Source organism: Nelusetta ayraudi, unplaced genomic scaffold (assembly GCF_046127955.1).
Source record: "Nelusetta ayraudi isolate G7.1 ecotype Tasmania unplaced genomic scaffold, CSIRO-AGI_Nayr_v1 ptg000050l, whole genome shotgun sequence".
NCBI classification, from domain to species: Eukaryota; Metazoa; Chordata; class Actinopteri; order Tetraodontiformes; family Monacanthidae; genus Nelusetta; species Nelusetta ayraudi.
Window position 1 is genome coordinate 2,734,570 of NW_027466100.1, and position 22,884 is coordinate 2,757,453.

Genomic DNA, 22,884 nt, shown 5'->3' on the forward strand with positions numbered 1-22,884 from the left:
TTTAGAAAATGAATGACACAAATTTTGTAAGTGCTTAGTCGGTTATTTGAGGTATTGTTTTGCAATCACTCTTTCAGGTATCTGAGTATATTCAGAATGTTTTTGTGTTTTGTTTTTTAGAGGTAGAAAATGACTGGAAGATTCTTATTTCGACACAAAAAAGCCCGGATGATTGACTAACTGCAAAGAAAAAAAATATCTTCCTTTCCAGACTGATCTATTTTGAGATAATGTTCAGTATAATGTTTGTATAGTGTTCCGTTATGTTCCTGATCAAGCTATTGGCTTCAATTCATTGACTCTAACGTTTAAAAAAACAAAACAATTACCCGAAAGTAGCATAACATTTTACTCACAGCAACTTTGTAATTACATTTGACTCATACGAAACACTCACTGACGCAACAACTCCAAACCCTAGCACAAGTTGTTGGTTTGTTCACATTTGTCCACTAGATGGCGCTGTCATTCAGTACATTGGCAGTGTTTCGGACTCAAACCGCTTCGCTCCACAGCAGGTTCCCGACAAGTGCAGCCTGCAAATGAACAACCTAAACACTCAGATGTGACGCTGTTTGGCCAAGCCAATGACTTTCTACAGGTGAATTAGTAAAATAAACAAAGGAAAAATGTTGTGTTACAAATTAGTAACCTCTCAAGAACTCCCACACACCCCTTTCTCGGTGCGGTTCGAAGAACTTCGTAAATTGGCAGCAAAGATGCTGCTGCACCTGTGCAGTCGAGATCTTTAACTTTTAAGGAAGTTAACTCAAGTTCTCTATCTAGCTAGCTACGTGTGTGTGAGAGAGAAAGAGACACGAGAGAGGGCGCGCGCTCGCACACACACACACACAGAGAGAGAGAGAGAGAGAGAGAGAGAGAGAGAGACTCAGGTTTATGATAATGAGGACCCTGAAGGCGCATGGGAGAGCAGGAGCCATTTTTTTCCCATTCAAGCGAAGTTGCGCGGACGTAACGGAGGTAGTGCCGCCGCCGCTGCTGTTCAAGGAACCCTCTCCGACCAAGGTTACAGCGGATTTATCCTCTTGAAAAAAAAAAAAATCTGCTGGACGAATCGGAGGAAAGTGTGAGAGCATGGCTGCGGCGCCACTGAGGGAAACTCGTCGGCGGAAAGTTTAAGGGAATAAGGAACCGCCGAGAATCTCGCCCGGGGGAGACCTTCCTCAACTGGACACAAACGTGAGGAGCGATGCGCTTCGCCGAGCGGGACTTGCTCTTGTTTTTTTGCTGGTGCGAGCTGGCTTCCCTGGCCGGCTGTTTCACCGTTCACATCAGTGACAATGACGCGGGGACGCGTGCAGTGGTGGCCGCTGTGGAGCGGAGCGCGCGGTGCACTTTGGATCAGGTTCTGGCTCCGAGGTTCACTCAGCGGTTCCTGGAGACCGACGCGGCGGCCGGCATTGTGTCGGTTTCGGACCCTATAAGGTGCCCCCTGCTGCGCTCCAACCCCTTCACCTTGTACACGGTCGCCGACTGCTCTGAGTCCGGCTTCACTCACCTCATCACCAGTCAGTATGAGGTACACGTCCACGGTAGGAACTGTTCAAACAAACCTAAAAGGAAACCTCAGTGGGACATGGAGGTTCTCAGCTTGTTTAGTGGCCGCAGCCCGCGCCGCTCAGAGTGCCACAGAGCGGGTTCTGCCTTATTTTCAGTGGAGAGTCTACTGCAAGGAGACGCAGTTGGCTGCAAAGTGACCAACAGCCGTAACTTTTATGTGTCAGATGGGGACCTGTTTGTGTCAGAGGCGCTTTGCTGGAGGCAAGATAAACTCCTGGAGTTCGATCTGCACTGTGAAGTCCTGGCAGGAAATGGACAGAGCGCTAAAGTCGCTAAAGTCGAGCTCATCCACGTCCACTGGCGCTTGGGTAAGGGCCCATTCAGACAGGGGAACTTGGAGAAGTTGTTGGAGAAGGCAGCTCGGTCTGATTCGGGGATTGTGAGCGGCAGCAGCAGGAGGAGGAGGAGCACCAACAGCAGCCCTCAGTTTCAACCCCCTATGTACCAAGTGTCTGTGGCAGAAAATAAAGCAGCTGGGACTCCTGTTGTTGTTTTGAAAGCAGTGGATGTGGATGAGGGGGAGGCAGGCAGGCTGGAGTATTTCATAGAGGCTCTTTTTGACAGTCGCTCAAACAACCTCTTTGCTGTGGATCCAACTAGCGGTGCTGTGTCTACTGTAGTGGTGCTGGACAGGGAGACAAAAGACACTCATGTGTTCAGAGTGACTGCGGTGGACCACGGCAAGCCTCGGCGTACAGCCATGGCCACCCTCACCATCACAGTCAGAGACACTAATGATCACAATCCTGTCTTTGAGCAGCAGGATTATAAGGAGAACATTAGGGAGAATCTAGAAATAGGCTATGAAGTGTTAACTGTAAGGGCCACAGATGGGGATGCACCTGTTAATGGTAATATCTTGTACCGCATGATTAACAGTAACGGCTCCAGTGATGTGTTTGAGATTGATTCACGTTCAGGTGTCATCCGCACCAAAGGCCTCGTGGACAGAGAGGAGGTGGAAGCGTACATTTTATTAGTGGAGGCCAATGACCAAGGTCGTGACCCTGCACCCCGCAGTGCCACCGCTACGGTTCACATTGTGGTTGAGGATGACAATGATAATGCTCCTCAGTTCAGCGAGAAGCGCTATGTGGTTCAGGTCCCAGAGGACATGGCCCCAAACACAGAGATCCTGCAGGTGACCGCTACGGACGAAGACAGGGGGAGCAACGCTGTTGTGCACTTTAGCATCATGAGCGGAAACACCAGGGGACAGTTTTACATTGATGCCCAGACAGGAAATATGGACTTGGTTAGTCAGCTGGATTATGAGACAAACAAAGAATACACTCTCAGAATTCGAGCTCAGGACGGGGGTCGACCTCCGCTATCCAACATCAGTGGCCTGGTGACGGTGCAGGTGCTGGACATTAACGACAATGCTCCCATTTTTGTCAGCACACCTTTCCAGGCCACTGTCCTGGAGAACGTGCCTCTGGGCTACTCCATCATCCACATTCAAGCAGTAGATGCAGACTCTGGAGACAACTCCAGACTGGAGTATCGCCTTACTGAAACCACACCAAATTTCCCCTTTAGCATTAACAACAGCACAGGGTGGATTGTGGTGGCAGCTGAGCTGGACAGGGAGAGTGTAGATTTTTACAACTTTGGGGTAGAGGCACGGGATCATGGCTACCCTGTCATGTCCTCATCGGCCAGCATCAGCATGACTGTCCTCGATGTCAACGACAACAACCCAGAGTTCACTCAGAAGGCTTATTACATGCGGCTGAATGAGGATGCGGTGGTTGGGACCAGTGTGGTGACTGTGTCGGCTGTGGATCAGGACATCAACAGCGTGGTGACTTACCAGATATCCAGCGGAAACACTCGCAATAGATTTGCCATTACTAGTCAAAGTGGCGGGGGCCTCATTACGCTGGCGCTGCCATTAGACTACAAACTAGAACGCCAATATGTCCTGACGGTCACTGCAAGCGACGGCACGCTCTTTGACACGGCCAAAGTGTTTGTCAACGTCACAGATGCGAACACACACCGGCCTGTCTTCCAGAGCTCACATTACACCGTCAACATAAACGAGGACAGGCCCGTGGGCACCACCGTCGTGTTGATAAGTGCCACAGATGAAGACACAGGTGAGAACGCACGCATCAGCTACTTCATGGACGACAGCATCCCTCAGTTTGATATCGACCCAGACACAGGAGCCGTCACCACACAGATGGAGCTGGACTATGAGGACCAGGTGTCGTATACATTGGCCATCACGGCCCGCGACAATGGCATCCCACAGAAGTCTGACACAACCTACCTGGAAATACTCGTGAATGACGTCAACGACAACTCCCCCCGCTTCGTCAGGGACCACTATGTCGGCTCTATTATGGAGGATGTACCGGTGTTCACCAGTGTGGTCCAGGTCTCAGCTGTAGATAGAGACTCTGGGCTCAATGGCAGAGTCTTCTACACCTTCCACGGTGGGGAGGACGGCGATGGAGATTTTATAATTGAATCCACCTCAGGCATTGTTCGCACTCTCCGCAGACTAGACAGGGAAAATGTTCCCGTTTACAGCCTGCAGGCGTTCGCTGTAGACAAAGGTGTTCCTGCTCTGAAAACGGCAGTGAACATCCATGTAACCATCCTAGATGTGAACGACAACCCGCCTGTTTTTGAAAAAGACGAGTTTGACATCATGGTCAGCGAAAACAGCCCCATAGGCCTGGTGGTGGCACACATTTCAGCCACTGATCCAGACGAAGGCAGCAATGCACAGATTATGTACCAGATTGTGGAAGGAAACATCCCGGAAGTGTTCCAGCTGGACATCTTCTCTGGCGAACTGACTGCACTCATAGACCTGGACTATGAGACAAGATCGGAGTATATCATTGTGGTCCAGGCCACGTCTGCCCCTCTGGTTAGCCGCGCGACAGTCCACATCAAACTTGTGGACAAGAACGACAATGCGCCTATTCTCAAAAACTTCCAGATCATCTTCAACAACTACGTGACTGATAAATCCAGCAGTTTTCCAACTGGAGTCATTGGAAGGATTCCTGCATTCGATCCCGACGTCTCTGATCAGCTCCATTACAAGTTTGAGGTGGGCAATGAGCTGAACCTAGTCCTCCTCAACCAAAGCACGGGAGAGATCCAGCTGAGCCAGGCCCTGGATAACAACCGGCCCCTGGAGGCCTCCATGACGATAACTGTGACAGGTGAGACTTTTGGTTCCCTTTTGGTAAACGCAGATTCCACCCAGTGAGAGATTATAGCCTCACTGAGGTGGTGTGCGTCTACTCTGTTTCCATGAGCATATCTTGTTTCCTCACTCATACATTCTCGCTTCACTTCACCAGATAATGAAGAGATGATGACTTAAGTATGTCTTTCCTGTCCTCAGTGTTCGAGACAGATTTATTCTTAATGGAATTATTCATGAAGAAGGATTATTATTTCTGACGGCAGGATTGGTGTAAGCCGCTCTGCTGCAAAACTGGACTGATTACCAAATCAAAGAGAAGGTGTTTATATTCTGTGATTCGGCTTGTGTTGTCTGGGTGAAGTGAAGTTGTGTATTAATTCGGCCCTTGAATGAACTTCTTTGTTTGTAGAAGCCTGGTTTAGCTCTGTCTGTTGTTGAGGCCTAAATAGCTGTTTGCCTGAGCATGTCTGCAATGTGTGGGATCCACACTCCACTGGGCAGTGTGATTATACCAATAATTGCCCACCATACAGCGAAAGAAGAAATTCAGGTCTATTATGGTCTAAATCTACAGACAATATTATTATTTGCACTATTTTACCTTTGTAGTGTTTTGAATAAGCAGAATTTAAAAGCTGGCAGTGGAAGAGTATTTGACACTAATGATGCTCCTATGATATTGGAGCTACAGACTGAATAAGTTGTTAGACATGCAAAGCATTTTCTTGGCTTAGTGGGCAGAGACACAAATCTGTCATTCATGCTCTTGCTTTTTTCATTATGATTTTTTTTTTTTTTTGCTGCACTAACATGCAGTCGGAGAGTATTGTTGTTCCGCTCTTATTTGAAGCAGTGCGATCTGCTGTAAATCCTCCTTCACTTTGACCTTGGCACAGCCTGAAAGAAAAGGGGAGGAAGCTGATCCAGGACATGTTTTCATAGATTGGAAAATGGAGCTAAGATCTGAATCTAATAATTAACAGGAACACCAAGGATTAAATGTGAGGGATAACCTTGAGGTTTCTTTTTTTCTTATTTGACCGAATGGTGCAATGGTGATGTCAGTCCAGTGAGTGACGGCTGTAAGTGCTTCAATATCTGCTGCTGAGTTGGAAACTGATTCGTAGGTACTGCGTTCCCAGAGTGGCTAGTTGTTAAAATTGATTGTAGCTGAGCTTTTGCCTCTCTGGAGAACAATAGTGAGCCATCAATTGAGGAGCAGGCCAGAGAGCTCATACTAGTTTGTGGTTCAGGGCAACAGCTGTGACTCCACCAAGGACCAATTAGAGACTTTGTCTGCCCAGCGCGTCTCACACCTGCTGGGGTTTATGTGTCAGCACCCCTGCAGGAGACAGGAGGAGGCGGAAAAGGCTGTGGAAGGTTCAGTCGTTGTTTTCTTAGCAGGAAATATGTGGGAAAACACAGTCGCATTGTAACTGGGCAGTGAAAAGTCATGATAAAAAAAAGGCTGCTTGAGGAGGAGATTTGGTCAGAAGATGAGCTCCTCCTACTGATGATGCTGACCCCAATTTTCAAAGGCTTCTCCCTCCAGGGACCTCCCAAGTCTTCCCATTATCTTTCTCCTTATGCTGCCTTTAAAGAGGCCCCCTATGATGGACGATTTTTGATGGGCTCTTTTGTATCTGGCTGGACTGTGATTAACATTGTTTCTGAGCACGGCACTGCATGTAACGGTCCTAATGTGGTTCACTGGCTCCACTTTATTTCCCTTTGTAGTATCTTTTACTCAAATGATACACAGATTATTCTAATAATTTTAAAGACTGAATTTAAAAAAAAATAGTATATATATATATATATTTTTTTTTAAGTGTCAAACCACTCTCAGGCGCCGTTTAGAGGGAGACATTTTTTTAAACCGCACATTTTCGAAAAATACTCTCCAAAAAAATGCGTTTACCCAAAGCCGTTTAAAAAAAAAATCCTGTTTACTCGGAGACGCAGGAAGCAACTGAAAACTATGTAGTACCTATGCCAGGCCTGATGTGGCACCGCAAGTTAACTCCGTGAAGGTGGAAGAAGAAGACCGTGGTTACTATTTAAACACAGTCTGCTTACACACCGTGTTTCAATGGTAAACGGACTGCACTTATATAGCGCTTTCCCAGCACCTTCCCCCCAAAGCGCTATTGTTTAAAGAAACAGTAGCTCGCTAACAACATTTGCGCCACTGAGAACAGAAAGAAAGGTCGCTCGTGAAAAGACGGTGTGGATAAAGACAGAGTTGAACTTCTGCTTCGAATTGCTTTAGAACACAAAGCCTTAAAAGGTCCATGTTAAGATTGGCTTGGAGTTGTGCCAGTAAAAGTTTGCTAACATTTTTTTCATTTAGGTTTCCTGTCTCGATATCCTAGTCTGCTTACCTGAAAGAAAATCAGTAAAAGATAAAATAGGAGGTTTGCAAATTGAATTGACATCTGTGACATCAGCGTTTCCCCCCCAAAAATGGGGCAAGGCGGCGTTTTCAAACATATCCAGCCTGAGGAGCGTTTTCGAAAATGTACAGTTTCGGCGTGTGAGGTTTCAGTGAAAAAGCTGCCTTCGTGTAAACACAAGGCCGAACCGACTAAATATTTCTGCGTTTTCAGAGAAACCCATCTTGGTGTAAATGGGGCCTCAAAAATTATGTTTTGAGAATGTGTGTCTATTCACATCAACCGTTTGTGCTCTTTAGTACTCTCTTGAGGGAAGAGCGGGGTAATATAAATGCATGGTTTAATTAAGTTAAGTAAGGCTCAAAATCCACATTTCGTTGGTTTTGCAGATGCTTTGTGTCCACAACTTTTCACTACCTACAAATCCCTGTATCCTTGCTTCTTGTAAAGACTTTTTTTTCTGTAATGCATGTCCCTCGGTAAAAAGACAACGTTGCTTCTCACATTGTCCCTCCTGTCATGCAAAAACCGTTAGCATCGGAGAAGCACATAATGGGATGATCCTGCTTTGTCTTGTGTGTGTGGCGGCATAAATTAGCGAAGGTAACCGTCAAATTACCGTAATGGTTTTAGGTTTACAGCAGCGCTTTGCAGTTTTTTTTTTCTGCCCTGAAACTGAACATGACGGAAGAGGATGAAGTTCCTGTGATTTGTCTGAAATCGAGTCCGATTCTGTTGATGTGTCGCGCCAATTGCTCTTCTTGACAACGACTATTTTTCATATGTCACCGATTGAGAGAATTTTGGTCACGTTGCCGGGCAAGTGGCTGGTTGCCGTCTGCAGGATTAGATTTGCTGCATCTGGATCCTGGGATCCGTCGGACCTCTGTTGACATTGTTAGATGGGATATATGCTTCCCAGGCAAGCGTGAGCCTGCATTAATTGGCGTTTGTATTTTCGCGCTTCTTTCATTTTGAAAAGCCTTATAATTTCCCTATAGTAGGCACAACTAATCCTCTATTATCCCTCATTTCCCAACATGTTATTATGCTCGGTTGTTTAAATATGAGGCAGATTTGTTGTGTCTCACTCGCCTCTGTCACGGTGACGCTAATGCATCCGTTCCTGCACATTTACGGCTCCATGAAAGGCCTCAGTCGGAGGAACCTGATGAAATTTGAACCCTGCCGCATGGAAGATATACAATATGCATGATTGCAACCACGCCTACAGGACACATTGTCCTTGTTTAAATCAAGTCGCAAGCCCAAGCCGGCATCAACTCCGCCGACCCCCCCCCACTGTGCACACTTTGCAAAAGTCAATGGTGAGATTTAACTAACTCGCCTCCCAAACTAATGATGGCGGCTCGATTCAGCTCACATCACTCTGCAGGTTGTACAGATGCACAAATTGCATGGCGGTGAGGGGATATTTTTTCCTCTCCAGCCTTTTAAGGTTCTGGAGTGAGTCTGAAGTGGCGTTCAAGGATAAAGCACTTAACTGTCAAACCTGTGGGCGTGGAACTTTCCATCGCTCAGTGCATATGATTGCAGGTTTTTGGGTTGTTTTGTTTTGATGTTTTTTGTTTTTTTTTTTACTTTAAAGACAGCAGTCTGTGATCGAATGTGACAGCGTCATGGCCACCGGTCCTCCTCATACAACCCCTGTCTGAAAATATTATACATCACTGGAATGTTAATGGGAGATTCGGATTACTGTACGAGCCAGGACTTTCACAGCCAGCGTAATTTCATTGACTTCTATTAAGGCCTGTAACTCTAGCCCATTGGGCTGCCACGATCCCATATATATTTTCTGTTTGTGTGTGGCCTCCAGCCAGCAGCTGGACTGCTCAGTCTGTCCTGTCGTGTTATTACTTCTCGTGCACTTTCCGGCACTGGTCACGGTCCATGGATTTCTGTTTGCCGCGAGTTTGATTCGCCGGAGCGGGAAGTTGACGGCGAACGCCGGTCAACCGGAGTCGCCTGTTAGCTCGCGCCCCGTCCCCGCCTTTGTGACTCTGCGGACCGGCATTAGTCACACTCGCAGGCCTGCGTGGAATGTTTGTCGCGCTGTTTCCCTTTTCTTCCTCGGGCGTCACCTATCACCTTGATCCTGTTTCTCTTCCCTCTTTTTGTTTGCCTGTCACCGCTGCCCATTTTCCCCCCTATCTGCCTCCCCCGCCCCCACCCCCGTAACCTCCCGCTCTCTCCTGCTCTCTCCCCATCGCTTCAAGCTCCTTCACCCTAACTTTTCCCTCCACACGCACACGTACCCCCCCCACGATGTCTCCCCCTCCTTTGACTGTTGCCCCCCCCCCCAACCCTCCCCTCCCCTGTGAAAGGAAGAATGCCTAAGAGAAATGCTTTGTTAAGCACGCAGTTGTCATGGTGAGCCCAGCAATGCCTGAGAAATTCCTTGTGGGTGGGGACAAGGGGTAAGTTCTCTTTTGTGGAGGGGAGATCGGGGGGAGGGAAGGCCTATAAAATTCTAAAGAGTAAAATGTCCCCCCCCCCCCCCCCTCCTCCCAGCCCCTCTCTGCCCTCCCTCCTGGCAGTGCTAGCATGCGAGGCCTCCTCTGGACCTTCTGGAAAAGAGCCGCGCGGACGCAGCGGCCTGTCCCGCACGCCGCTTTCACTCACGTTCACAGGACTTCAGTCGACACCTGACGGCGGCTCTGTGAACACTCTTGATTTCTGAGAGCTCGAAAGCGCCCGCAGCGCCGGCACGGCATCGCTTTGGTTCGTGACACAGATGCGCTCGGGCCAGTATCCGGTTTCTTGCCGCCTCCTTGTTTTGAACCCGAGAGCGGAACACCTTCCTGAGGGCCTCGGCTCTTCCACGCTTGGTTACGTGGAAGGTCTGGATGAGCTACGGTGGGCCGAGTGGGGCGGGGGGGGGGGGGGGGGGGGAGGTGACATCATCCGTGTGTAAAAGGAGGGGAAGTGGTGTTTGGGGATTAGGGCCGGCGCATCGCTGGGGTGAGACCTTGCGCTGCTTGCATATATCTCAGCGTTGTCCTGCATTGTCCTGGCCGTCCCAGCAGACAATGGGGACTTGGCTGTGTCTGGGTAACACCCCCCCCCCCCTACCTCCCTCCAGCCACAACCTTCTGCCTTTGTGTCCACTTGTTTGGTGTTACCTCACCAGCCTGTTGTTACTCATCCATGAATAATCCTTTCCACTGTCCAGTCCTGGACTCCTCTTCTCAGTCCGTCTGACTAAGCATGTTTGATAGAACTGCGCTACACAAACCCCCAAGTGGCGCTTGTGCCAAGTTTATACAAAAACGCTGTTCAACTGGTCCTACTCAACAACTCAAAATTAAAACAAATCTTGGTGTTTAGTCGCCTAATATACCTGAGATATAACATAAAAGAGAGCTGTTGCATTTGACTGAAATGATGTAAAAAAAATACTCATCTTTGTCTACAGTCCAGACCAGCACAAATGCAGACTTGGACAGTGACAGTGTTGGCGAGTAATCTATTACTAACCAATCCACTACTGTAGTTAAACTACTTTTTTAGTAATGGAGTAATGTAGCAGGATTACTGTGGCAAAACTGGTAATTACATGATAATTACTTGGTCAAGTAGCGATTCCATTACTGTTCTGAAATATTTTGCAAGCTAAAAATGTCTTATTATTCACAAAATGTCTGAAATTGAGGAAAACAACCAAAAACAACGATGTTGCAGATTGATGATGCAGCCGTCCACGCAACGTAGCTGGAAATACAAACATTATTTTGAGTTCATCTCGTCTAAACCAGAGAATATTGCGGTTCATTGTACGTTATGTGCACTGTCACTTCATCTTTTTTAACTAAAGTAATTAGCAATTAGTAATTGATTACTTATGAAACAAAGTAGTTCAAGAAGTAATTAGATTACTTTTAAAAACCAGTAATCTGTAGTTGGATTACTTCTATGGAATAATCACACGGCTAAGTGATGGTTACATTAAAATCATGTTCATCCTGTTTACTGAACAGTAATCAGGAACATCCGGCCTGTCGTCTGCTGAGATAAAGATGATTAAAACACAAGAGGAGTTCCTGACATGCACAAAGTGTTTTCTGGTTAAAAATAAAAATAATCCCCACCTCCCACTGGAACATCACAGGCCCTGCAAGTACACATCGCTTCTAGCACGGTTCCCGTGACGTCCGATCAACAGGCCGTTACCTTTACGCTTCATTGCTCTCATTTATATTGAACCAAGCTTAAGATTTCACAGTGACCTGCTTTCGTGTGCCTTCACACTGAATTCAGACCATCAACACCAAGCTGTGGGTGAGAGGTGTGACTGACTGGTGGAGGTGCTGATCCTGGGTGTCCAGAAGTTGTTTTGTCATTGTCTAATTTATTTGTACCGTCGATTGGGAGTCCGGGGTGAGGAGGTGGGAGCAAGAAGGGGGAAGAGGGAGGCGGGGGGGTGTAAGCTACTAAAGCAGATGGCAATTTCATGATGGGGGTCACTGAGCGAAGGACAGTGGCTGTCCACATGGATGCATGTAGGCAAGAAATGATCCCAAATCTTAATCAAATTTTGTTGCTTAATCTGTTTAAGGTTCCACAGCTAATCCGTGTCATAAGCAGGAGGTGACTGCTGAGAGCGGCCGTTAAAGAACACACACACACACACACACACACACACACACACACACACACTCACACACACACGCACTGAAGGCTTGAGTGATTTGTGTGGTTGCTGAGCAGTGGCGGTTTCATCAGAACTGGATCATGTTTTCTCACCTGAAGAACACACAGAGACTGGAGACTGACTGGCCTTGGCAGAAAGTGGTGATGCGTGTCCAGTGGTGATTGTAACAAACAGATGGTTCATCCAATCACCTCCTAGGTTTATTCATTGCATTTTTTTTACATTTTTTTTTACATTTTTTTTTTTTTTTTATTCTTGACTGGACCTATTTTTAAAACAGTCACAGCGAACGATTAGAAATCCATCTGCTGTGTAGATGGAAGCAGTATCTGCCGTCTAGGTGAAGTAGAGTGACTCCATAAAGTGCTTGAAGTGAATGATCCCTCATTAGCTGTCCTTGTCTGTCTCCATAATTTCTTGGCAAAGTGCTTTTCTAAGCGGCGAAACAGAACCTGAGATGTAGCTCTGAACGTGCCACAAAGTCCCTTTTGTGCATCCCGATGCTGCGTATTCAATATCTATCAAACAGCAATTGGAATGTTTGACTAAAAGCCTTGCCCGGATCGCATCCCCGGCATGCTAATGTCGCTTTACTTCTGCGCTGACAGCACATTCCTCTTTGATATGCAAATGCTCCGATTGAAAGAGTTGAGATCCTTTATCTGCCGCTCCAAAGCCGCCCCGGCTGTACGTAGGAAGAATCCGTGGAATGCCTCCCTCCCTCGCGGGTTTCCACAGCGAGGCGAGCGGTGTCAGTAGGTGATGCTGAGGCAGACTCGGCAAACAGGGAAGGATGAGGTCTCAGCCGCCAGGCCCTCCTCCCTGAATGGAGAAATCAGCTAAAGGGATTATCGCTTCTCTCCCGACTTTTCAGTGCAGAAATCCCCCCCGGCTGACATCGAGCCACACCGGCACTTTTTTCTCTTATTGACTTCCTGGGCGCCGGCGGAATGAGGTGTTTGAGCGCCGTACCTCATTCCTGCTGATCTTTCTCCGCCTAATTATGCTCAATCCCTCTCCGGAAGCTGTTATTGTCATTCGCAAACACAACGTCGGATATGTTTGTTCAAACACCACGTTTGTTTTCCTGCTCTGACCAAAAAAAAAAAATGTTGTTTTTTTTAAAAAAAGAAAAAAGGACTTGAGTAAAAACATAAACAGACAACGCATCTCGCACGCCGCCGTGGGTTGCCGTCATTTCATCCCGTCGGGTGTCATTTGTGTCTGCGCTCGACGTGTCAGGCCGCGGCGTCGCTCGAAGCGAATCTGCTGCGTAGGAGTGAGAGCATGCTGTCCGTTCGCTCCTCCGAGAGCACGAGCAGCTTCTCTCTTCCTGCACAGGAGCTGCTGGCGTTCACATGTTGAATACTGCGCTCCTCTTCCACTATTCTCTTCCTTCTCCTCCTCCATCACCGCTAATGGCACCAGGGGCGCAGTTCTTCACCTGGTTTGTGGCGAGGAGCTTTTTTCATGGTGGAGGAACCACACACTGCGCCCCCTCTGTGCACAGTAGTGTTTCTTAGCGTAAATAAGATTTTTTTTTTTTTTTTTTAATCAGATGAGGTTTGTGGGTTGCTTTAAATCTCCCTTTCCTCGTTTTTCCACAAAAACCTTTTGGTTTCTATTACTACATAATTAAAACAGTGCTTGCCGATTTGAGTTAGTTTGTTAACAGCAGTGTAATTATTTGCTGAATAAAATGCTAAAAGTTCAATTTTTCTTCTTTCTATTTTATAAGCTAAGTGTGACATTTGACATTTTTAGACTGAATCCATACCTTTCTTTTCGTTAAGCACAAAATAATCAGATCAGTCTTTCTTTGTTCTTATATACTCTTCGTATACATTTTACACTTATAATAACTTATTGTATTTTTGGGCGACTGTAGGCAACTTTGATCTACCTTATGGAGTGTTCCACTTATTCGTATTCTTACATAAAGATTTCTCAGTTCTGATTTGTTGCAGTTTGTTGAAACGACAGAGATTTTCATCGTTACTGGCCCTTTAACTTGGCCGACCAAGAGTTTATTGGTGGCTGTTGTCGCTCTGGCTGCAGGAGGTCAGGAAAAGGGAAAAATGTCGATGGGTTTCTCGATTAAAAAAAAAAAAAGAAAAGAACCTGGCAGCCGCCCCCATCGAGGCCTCAGCCCCCCCATTCATCCCGCAGTCGAGTGGGTCTCACTTTTCAGCCGTGGTTAATTTAAGACGGACGCTCCACAGCCGCATTTTTACCGCCTTCCGCCTTGGTCGTGCGGGACTCAACATTCCACATTTTCGAATGAAATCCACACCAAACAGAATGCACAAAGTTTTAATGAAAGAGAATCTGATCTGCCCGGGCCGAGAGATATTGTAGAATTTTAAACACCGCCGTGGCGCAGAGCTTTGAGATCATGAGAAGCTCCCCCTCCTCCCTGTACTGGACCCTCGTGTGTTCACGGCTGATTATTTTCTCTACTCTTAATCCTCATCATGCTGACTGCAGTCCTGACTTGGTCTCCTGCTGCCTGATCCTCAGGTCCAAACATATCTGGACCTGGAGCCGCTATAGAAAATGAATGAGTGAACGAACAAACATCCCTCTCTAAGATTAGCAGGAAAAAGAAACACCAAACGCCCTGTCGTTTCAAGTAGGCGGCGCTGCAGCTGTCCTCTGTAATACAGATTTACAGTGGGGTGCCGCGACGAGGGCTCACAGCACCTGTAAGGTTCAGTCTAAGACCAGCTGTCAACATGTCAGGCAAGCACAGCGCAGCAGGTCTGCGCCGAGGTGGGAGAGGAGAAGGAGAAGAAGGAGTCATAAATGAGCCAAGGTCACACGCACGGTGCTTGTACTTGATTGAAGGCCATTCCCAGAACAGGGTATTTAATTATAATTAAGTGAAAAGCGTCTGGCTGTTGGGCACATGGGAACCGCACGCTCAGGTCACGGTTATTGAATGGAACGAGATTTGTGGGTTTTTCTTTTTTTTTCCCCCCTTGCTGTTTTGATACCGGTGTAAATCAGTGGTGATGTTGCTGATAGGCAACACCAATACTTGAATCTGAAGCGTTATGAAATAAAAAATGTATCGTAATTCAGAGCGCAGCCACAAAACAACGCTGAAACGTGGGCTACTCTTTTCTTTGATAATGAACACAGTCTTTTTTGGCAGGTGCAACACTGACAGTGTGTTTCCCAGCCCAATTCAGACTGTGTTTTTTCACCTGCCTCCCATAATCACTGTTAGTGTCAACTTGTCTATTTTTAGGAGGAGCAGCTACAAAAGGACTTTTTTTTTTTTCACGATCATAAAAGAAAGAACAGGATGAACCAGAATGTTTTATCTCACCTTATAATTTGGGAGATGCAGTCAACTGCACCTTCATGAAACTTCTTTTAAGTTGAGTGTAAAAAAAATCATTTTGTGGATTTGAGAAAATAGTCTAATAATTTTAGTGCCCTTTCGTCTGTATTATGAATAAAATACAAAGGAGAAAAAAAACAGCCGATGTTCATATTCACTCAAAAGAAAATCTTCACCCCCATCTGCCTTTTAGGAGAGAAATGAAACGCCTGCACTTCCGCCCACCCATCTTCTATACCTGCTCACTCCTGCACTCAGGGTGGCACGCGTTTGGTTCATTTCCAATTTAACAGTATGCTACTTACCGTGAAGAAGCTTCTTTTTATGGCGGGTTTTACACTGCTCCTCTTTAAAGTTTATGTTCACGCTATTACCTGAGTGCCGCGTGTTTGTGGCCTCGACCGTAAAGTTTTGACCCTCGTGCTGTTTCTCAGGCATCGCCTTCCTGAAAGCCCGGGTCATTTCAGGGTGATTCCGTTTGTGTGTTTATTCCTATTTACCAAACGAGTTCTGTTTGCGATGCGCAAACTCGCTCAGCAGTTCATCTAACAGAATATTCTAGACTAGTCAGCCGGGCTACGTGCTTATTTACTGCAAATCAAGAGCCAGCTTCCCCAAGTATCTGGCTGTGTCCGAAAACCGTGCGAGCCGTGAACTGCGCGGAACCTCCAGAGTGATCTCTAATTCATGATCCTTCCCTGTTGATCTTCCGAGCGGCGCCGTTTGATGTGCCAAGCGCGCGCGCGCCGCGGCGCCCAAACGAGGAGGACGGGCCGCGTTTGGACCCTCGCTGCTCTCTGTCGCCGGCGGTTTCCCTCGACGGGACGCACTTCCTGGGCGAAACACACAGCTTCCTCTCGGGGAGCGCGGGTCTCTCCGGGTTTTCTCCTGCTCTGCTCACTCAGGCGTGTGCATGGATGGCTGCTTTTCGGAGAGCTCTCGTTTAGTGGCTCTTCACCCTGCTGGCGATAGACGGCGTGTGCGAAGAGTGTCCTGGACGGGCACTGACACAGGAAGACTTGTTCGACACGCGTTTGTGTTTGGTCTTAGATCATTATTTAGTAACTGTTTGAGATGAACACTTGAGTGTTGCTGGCCTTTGAATTGACTGGGCCCTGCACCTCTTTCATATTTTTATTTGAGAGAGCGTGTTTTGCATTTGTAAAGAGTTTCCAATGTGATTCCCGCCTTCCTCCTCCTAGTGCTGGCTGCCAGGTGTCTGCATGTGCTTGGGTTTGAGGCTGTACATTTGGAGAATGAGTTAAATCTCTGTGGAGTCCAGCCTCTATGTTAGAATCACCTTCTTTTACTGTCAACTTTTTTTATGAACAAGCTGTATAATTTCAACCGCGCAACGCCTCATATATCCACTGTTGCTGCTGTTAGTGTGATTCGAGTAATAAAACTATGAATTATCTCTGCGTTAACAGTTTTTATTTCTTATGCAGCTATTTGGCAGGCTGACGTCAGCATGTCGGCATTTTGGAAGAACCTTTTGAAGGCGTGCGCTCAGCGAGGCCTCCCGTTTCTGAAAAGTTATGACGGTACTTTTTTTTTTTACAAGTGGACTCATATTACACAAGCCTGCAGCAATACCAGTCGTTCTTTATATCCTGAATTACACTTCTGTGTTAAACACTGTAGTGCAGCCTGGGTCACCTCTTCCTGTGCCAGTTTGAATGAGTGACGGAGCTCGGCCCGAGTCCGACGGTCCCGGTTTTTAATATTCAAGATCCACTCAGCACTGAGCTCCTTTCCAACAATTTCTGTGGTTGCAAATTGCTACACACACTTGGTGTCCATTGCACATGGCAGTGGACAGTGAAGTGTGAAAAAGCATTGCTATTGTGTGTTAGACTAGTGTTTTTTTATTCATCTATACTCACACATATTGAAGAAGAAGAAGAAGAAGAAGAAGAAGACCTTTATTGATCCCACGGTGGGGAAATTTGCATAATTACAGCAGCAAAAAAAAGCTACAGTGCAAAAGATCAAGAATTATATTAACTAAAGATATAGACGAAAATAAAATACCTGTAGGTATAAACGAGCGTTCTTTTGCGTTAAAGAAAAATGAAGAGCAAGATATTTGCATATGAACAGTTGAATTTCATATATGATTAACTAATGTTTTAAACAGTTGAGCACTTCATTTCTTTTTACTCGACATGTCTGCTGGAATTATGATCCAACAAGAACATCACTTGAATCCGGTCCAATCTGTCAGCTAATATTGTTAAGCTATCAGTCTCAGGTTGGACTTCCACCACTGCAGTGTCCTGCATTCGCGCCCCGTGTTGTACCTTGTCACGCAACCCCTCCCAGAGATGTTACAGCATATCACAAATTGCTTCGTCTGTGATCGAACAGCTCGTCTGCTTCCCATCGGCGCGTTCTTGGAAAATGAACTTTCAGACGTGGACATTCCCTCAACTCCTTCCTTTGGCAAAAGAGTGAATGCCGTTCCGCTTGAGGCTAGCATGTAGCTAGCTTGTAGCTAGCTGCCACAAGCCCGTTGCGTTCTCTCTGAAGCTAAAAGCTAAGGGCCAATCATTCTCAGCGTGTTCATACACCCATGTGTCCTAAAGGGTTGCAGACAGCTCACCAGACTTTACAATAATTGAAGTGCAGAAATTACAAAATGCATATATAAAATGCAACACAGGTTACAGGTGAGACGACAGAAAGATGCTAATTGGCTTCAGAGGTGAAGTCGTTGACGGCAATCGACAACACACTCAACGGCTTACCTGTTGTGAAACTACACTGTCGCACAACATCCGCAGCGTCTCGCCTTCGTGGACAGTGACACTCCCCCGGCTGTCTTCAGTGTGCAGAAAAGAAAAGCTGAAAAATGATTTTCAATAAGGTAATTAAGCAGCGGGGGAAGAGCATAAATAAGTGATGAGCTGCTGCTCGGAGAGGCTCGGGCTCTCTGTCGCGCTGCACTGGCTGATGTCTCTGTCTTCAGCAATTTGGTCACACAGCCCGTCTGATCTTTATCCACCATGACTTTGTTGACATTTTCTGGGAGTGCGCTGGGAGATTTGATGGCTTTTTGTGGTCCAATTAGGCCGGCCTCATCCGTTTGCCCTCCGTGTCTGTGTCCCTGCCTCCCTTCCCGCCTGTGTCTTAACCCCAAACCCATGTCCGCAGTGGGAGTGAGGCGCAGATGTACATGTGCTGCCATGATACGTGTCTTTAAAGCAAACACTCGCTCCTAACAACCTGTTGTTTGCGGCGTGTCCGTCGCTCTTGACAGCTGCTGCATTAATATTTCACCGTTCGAAAAATGCCGCCGTGTCCTCTTCTTGCCGAACCTGCTGACTGCTAATTTGTCGTCTCCGGGTGCAGACCCCTAGCGACACTCAACCCCGGCCTCTGCGTGACCCTGCTCCCCCGGGGAGGCCGCTTGTGTTCATCCCTCAGCGTGTCGGCGGCGGTGTCTCGAAGGAGCTCTCCTCTGCTCCGTTGTTTTGTTTTGATATGAGGATAAAGAAAAAAAAAAGGAGCTGCCACCTTGGCGGCTTGGCTTTGACGACGTCCCATCCACTTTTGCTGTCTGCTTTTCTTACGTGGGTCTACTTAGCCTATAGGCTCAGCGACTGGGATGCAGCTTTATTTCTCACTCTGGACGTTCCTGTGATGACCAAACCTTTTGCTGCTTCACTGTACACGCCGTCCTCGGCAAGTATTGATGTACAGATCTGTGTGTGTGTGTGTGTGTGTGTGTGTGTGTGTGTGTGTGTGTGTGTGTGTGTGTTTAATCTTTTTTTCCCCTGGCGCCACTTCCTAGCTGAGAGCATTCCTGGCACCCAGAGGCCCAGAGGGGCTCCAACTCCCGGGGGCTCAAAACAGTGTCACACTTCAGAGCTGGCACTTGGTCTCCTCACCAACTAAACATCCCTCTTTTTTGGGGCTCCTCGACGCCCCGTTTACCCATCGCCACTGAGCGAAGGACCCCCTCCATGGAGAATGACCTCTTTGAGAGATGGTCTGGATCCTTTCAGGCCAGATTCTCCTCGCACTCAGTTTCCCAGCGCTGCGTCTACACGTGGAGCTCTGCCCGAGCGCCCATCCAAGAATCTGAATTGGCAGAGGACATAATTAAGGCCATGTCTGCGCTTATATGTGGCCTAACCTTTCAGAGCCCCTGCTCCTGTGGGAGTGGAGTTCTGCCGGCTACTGTTGCAGCAACACTATCACTTATCATATGACTTTAATTCATTTGCCCAGTGTGATAAAAGCTGTGTGTGTGTGTGTGTGTGTGTGTGTGTGTCTTCAAGCGCAGCACTAAATGCTCCGCTTGTTTCCCACAAAGTCTCGGCGACTCACCTCGGCTTGGATGAAGCTCTTTGTGTGTTCAGCTGCACTGCATCTGTGGGACTGACGGCGAGTGATGTGGGTTTCGGTGGATCTCCAGATGGCAAAGATAGTGCTTTCTAATTTGGGATTCTGTTAAATCTAATTCTCACGTTTTTGATGTCGACGAAGGAAAATTCAGCGTCCGGCATTTCAACGTGTCAATGCGAAACATGAAGAGCTGAGAGCCTCCAGAATTTTATGCAAAAAGCAGAAACACGAAAGCATGTCGTCCTCCCTTTTTTTGGTTATTTGGAAATGGAGACAAAGCAATGGAGGTTTGTGCAAGATGTAGCTTGTAGGTCTTCTGGGATGGAACCACCAATAGTGGACTTGAGTAGAAGTCCTCCCTCTCTGCTGCGGTTACCTCGGAAACAAAACCTCAAAACCTTCAAAACCTCTTTCCCCCCCTTTCACTTTTCCTCTCTCGCCATTCATCCGCGTGTGATAGTTATTCGACGCCCCACGTGGAAAAGCGTAACCTTGAGGTGTAAATCATGTCCGCCATTACGACAGTGTTCAAGGGAAAACAATCATCACTGTAAGATGGCTGAAAATCTGTTTTGACTGGAAAGTTTTGAGCCCCAATTATAGGTTTCTCCTCATCACCCTCATGTTTTCCTCTGTGTATTTGTGTACACAGGTGTGTGTGTGTGTGTGTCTGTCTGTGTGTGTGTGTGTGTGAGAGAGAGAGAGAGAGAGAGAAAGACAGAGAGGGATGCGTGTGTTTACACTCGAGTGTGAATTGCAGAAGCGACCCTGATTGTCGCCATCCTTTGATTTGTTTTCCCACTTCCTCCACTAAGGCCCTGTATTATTACTGTGCTGGAAACACTTGACTGAAAGCAGTGGGATTAAAGCCGTGTCAAACATGCTTCTCTGTCTCACTTCCTCTTTGACCCTCCCTCTTCCTCCTCCTCCTCCTCCTCCAGTTCCTCCTCCCTCCCCTGGCACTCGCTGTTTAAACTTGCCTGCTGCCAAAACAGGGATCTGCGAATGCTGGACGGCGCAGTGTGTTTGTGCGAGTTCTGCTCGTAGGTTCTGCTCTCTGGACGGTCTCCAGATGCCCAGAACAAAGCGGCGCATTGATTATTTTGGGTTTGGGGGGGGGGGGGGCTCGTTTTCATGATGCATTTGATTGGATTGGGGGGCTTTGTGTCTTCGCTCTGGAGGCCACAAAAAAAAAAACCAACCTGCGGGCCACTTTAGAGATGAACAAAATGACAGCGGGGTCTCTCCGTGACCTCACCGCCAGACCAAATGACATAATCTGCAAATGAAAAGTTACATTTGTAAGCCATTAAAGAACCAGGGGTCAGGTTAACACGCTTGTTGGCCAGCTTCGGTCATTCCACTCAGAACTGCCCAGCAAGCCAGAAGAGGGGGTGCACTGAAGAACTGAATGGATTTCAGAATTATTTGTTTTGTCCTAATTCATATTTCTGCCTACTTTTCCTCAAATGGCAGGTAAAGTGATCACCTTAGCATGTCTTTGCATGTTAAAAAAAAAAAAAAAAAAATCACAACTTGCTCCCACACTCACATTAAAGCTCTGCTGTTCATTGGGTCAACGTCATCGACCTTCATCAGGACCAATTCCTTTTCGTCTTTGGAATGAATGAAACAGTTACTACCAGTGCAATACGTTTGATCTAAACCCATATATTGGTAATGTATTCGGATTAAGATAATATTGACACATCTAAATGTGTCTTGTTCAACTTTGGAAATACTGCGCTCCAGATAATGCTGGAGTCTCTTAGGGCCACATCCTGCACCACAGAAGGTGAAAATGACTACTGAGCAAATGTTGTTTTCTTGTGAGCAACATGCACCTTAATGTATTTTGTAGTGCAAATAGGTTGGAGCTAGTGGAGAAAAGTGTCAGGCATGATGTGTGATAAAAAATTTTAAAAAAAAGAGTCAACAAGAAAGTTGTGGGAAAGGTGAGAGCGGAAATGCTAAAATGTTGAGCTTCCAGGATGGAGGGATGAAGCCAGAGGGGCCAGACTGAGATGGTTTGGGCACAAACAAGAGGAGGGACAGTGAATGTACCACTAGAAGGATCCTGAGGTTTGACGCCGAGGAGGAGGAGCAAAGAGGAGATTTATGGATGCGTTTGTATGCTGGAGGTTTTGATCCTGATTCTACTTATTAAAGGTCCTGTGTGCGAAATTTTCAATGAAGCCCAGTATTTAAGGTTGACCACCTGACAGCATGCTTTTTTTAGTATTAAGGGCGGCCTTCCTTGAAAAATGGCGGTGCAAGAGGGCAGCTAACCCTTGCTCGATGTATATTCTAATATACACCAGAACCCTTTTAAGGGTAGGAAAACCAAATGACTTTTATTGTACTGCAAGTATACACTTGTAATAATGTATTTATGGGCAGTATGTTAAGCTTTTACCAATATGAAAATCATAAATCAAGCCAAATTGTACACACTGGACCTTTAAGAGAGCGTGACCTTGGACGAAAAGAAGCGCCGAGCAGTGGAATAACTGTGTTATCAGGTCAAACGTGGGGCAACAACACAATGCAACCGAATCAACCTCACTGTAATATAAATGCGTCGTGCGGACCAAGTGGCACAAGTTCAGAGTGAGAAGCCAGAGGACAGGATGTGCAGAGGATAACACGTTCACAGCCAGATAGCAGAGGGGCTGCGCTGGGAGGGCTGCATGTGGTGAATGTGAGACTGGTGTGTGTGGGGGGGGGCTTCCAGTAAGGCCAGCGTCGTGTCGTGGCATCGCGGCATCGCTGCTTCCGGGCGCAGAGAAAAGCCGGCGTCTCTGGTGAATGCAGGCGTGAAATGGGCGATGAGGAAACTTGGAGCTGGGTTTGGATGGGAACGTGCTCTCGCCCTCCGATCGTGTTGGCAGAGCACAGCTCCTGTTGTGCCCCCCCCCCCCCCCCCCCCCGAGAAGAAAGGAAACGGTTGCCTGCTATGAAGAGGGGCGCTGGAAGCCGTGTGAAGGGGAGTTTGTTTGTGCCTCGATGTCACAAAGTTTTGAACTAACAGTCCCAATTTTGCTGTTCGGTCCTGCAGCGAGAGCCTCACCTGCGTGTTTTCTGTCTACTGTCACAGCTGCTCCGGTCTCTGCTGACTTTAACTCATAACACGACGCGAAGAAACGTCCTGACATTAAAGGGACGTCGAAGGCCTGTTTGTCCGCCTCAATCCATTTTTTGTCTTTTTCGTGTTAAAAGCATGATTACGAGGTGTAACTTTGTTGCCATGTGAAATGATCTTCTCTCAGTATGTCAGTTATCTACAGAGATTTGAAGTCACAAAGTACAAAAACTTAAAGTTAATGTACTTAAGTAGATTTTTCACACATCT

General features: G+C 47.0%; 1 protein-coding gene across 1 annotated transcript in view; it reads left to right on the forward strand.

Annotated features, from left to right (window-relative positions):
• Window positions 1–936: 936 nt before the first annotated feature.
• The window catches only part of celsr2 (cadherin, EGF LAG seven-pass G-type receptor 2), a 71,738-nt gene continuing 49,790 nt past the window's right edge, over window positions 937–22,884 (forward strand). Inside the window, exon 1 of the mRNA XM_076037090.1 lies at window positions 937–4,772. Within this exon, the coding sequence (XP_075893205.1) occupies window positions 1,211–4,772 (3,562 nt within the window). The 5' untranslated portion in view covers window positions 937–1,210. The remainder of the gene's footprint in view (window positions 4,773–22,884) is intronic.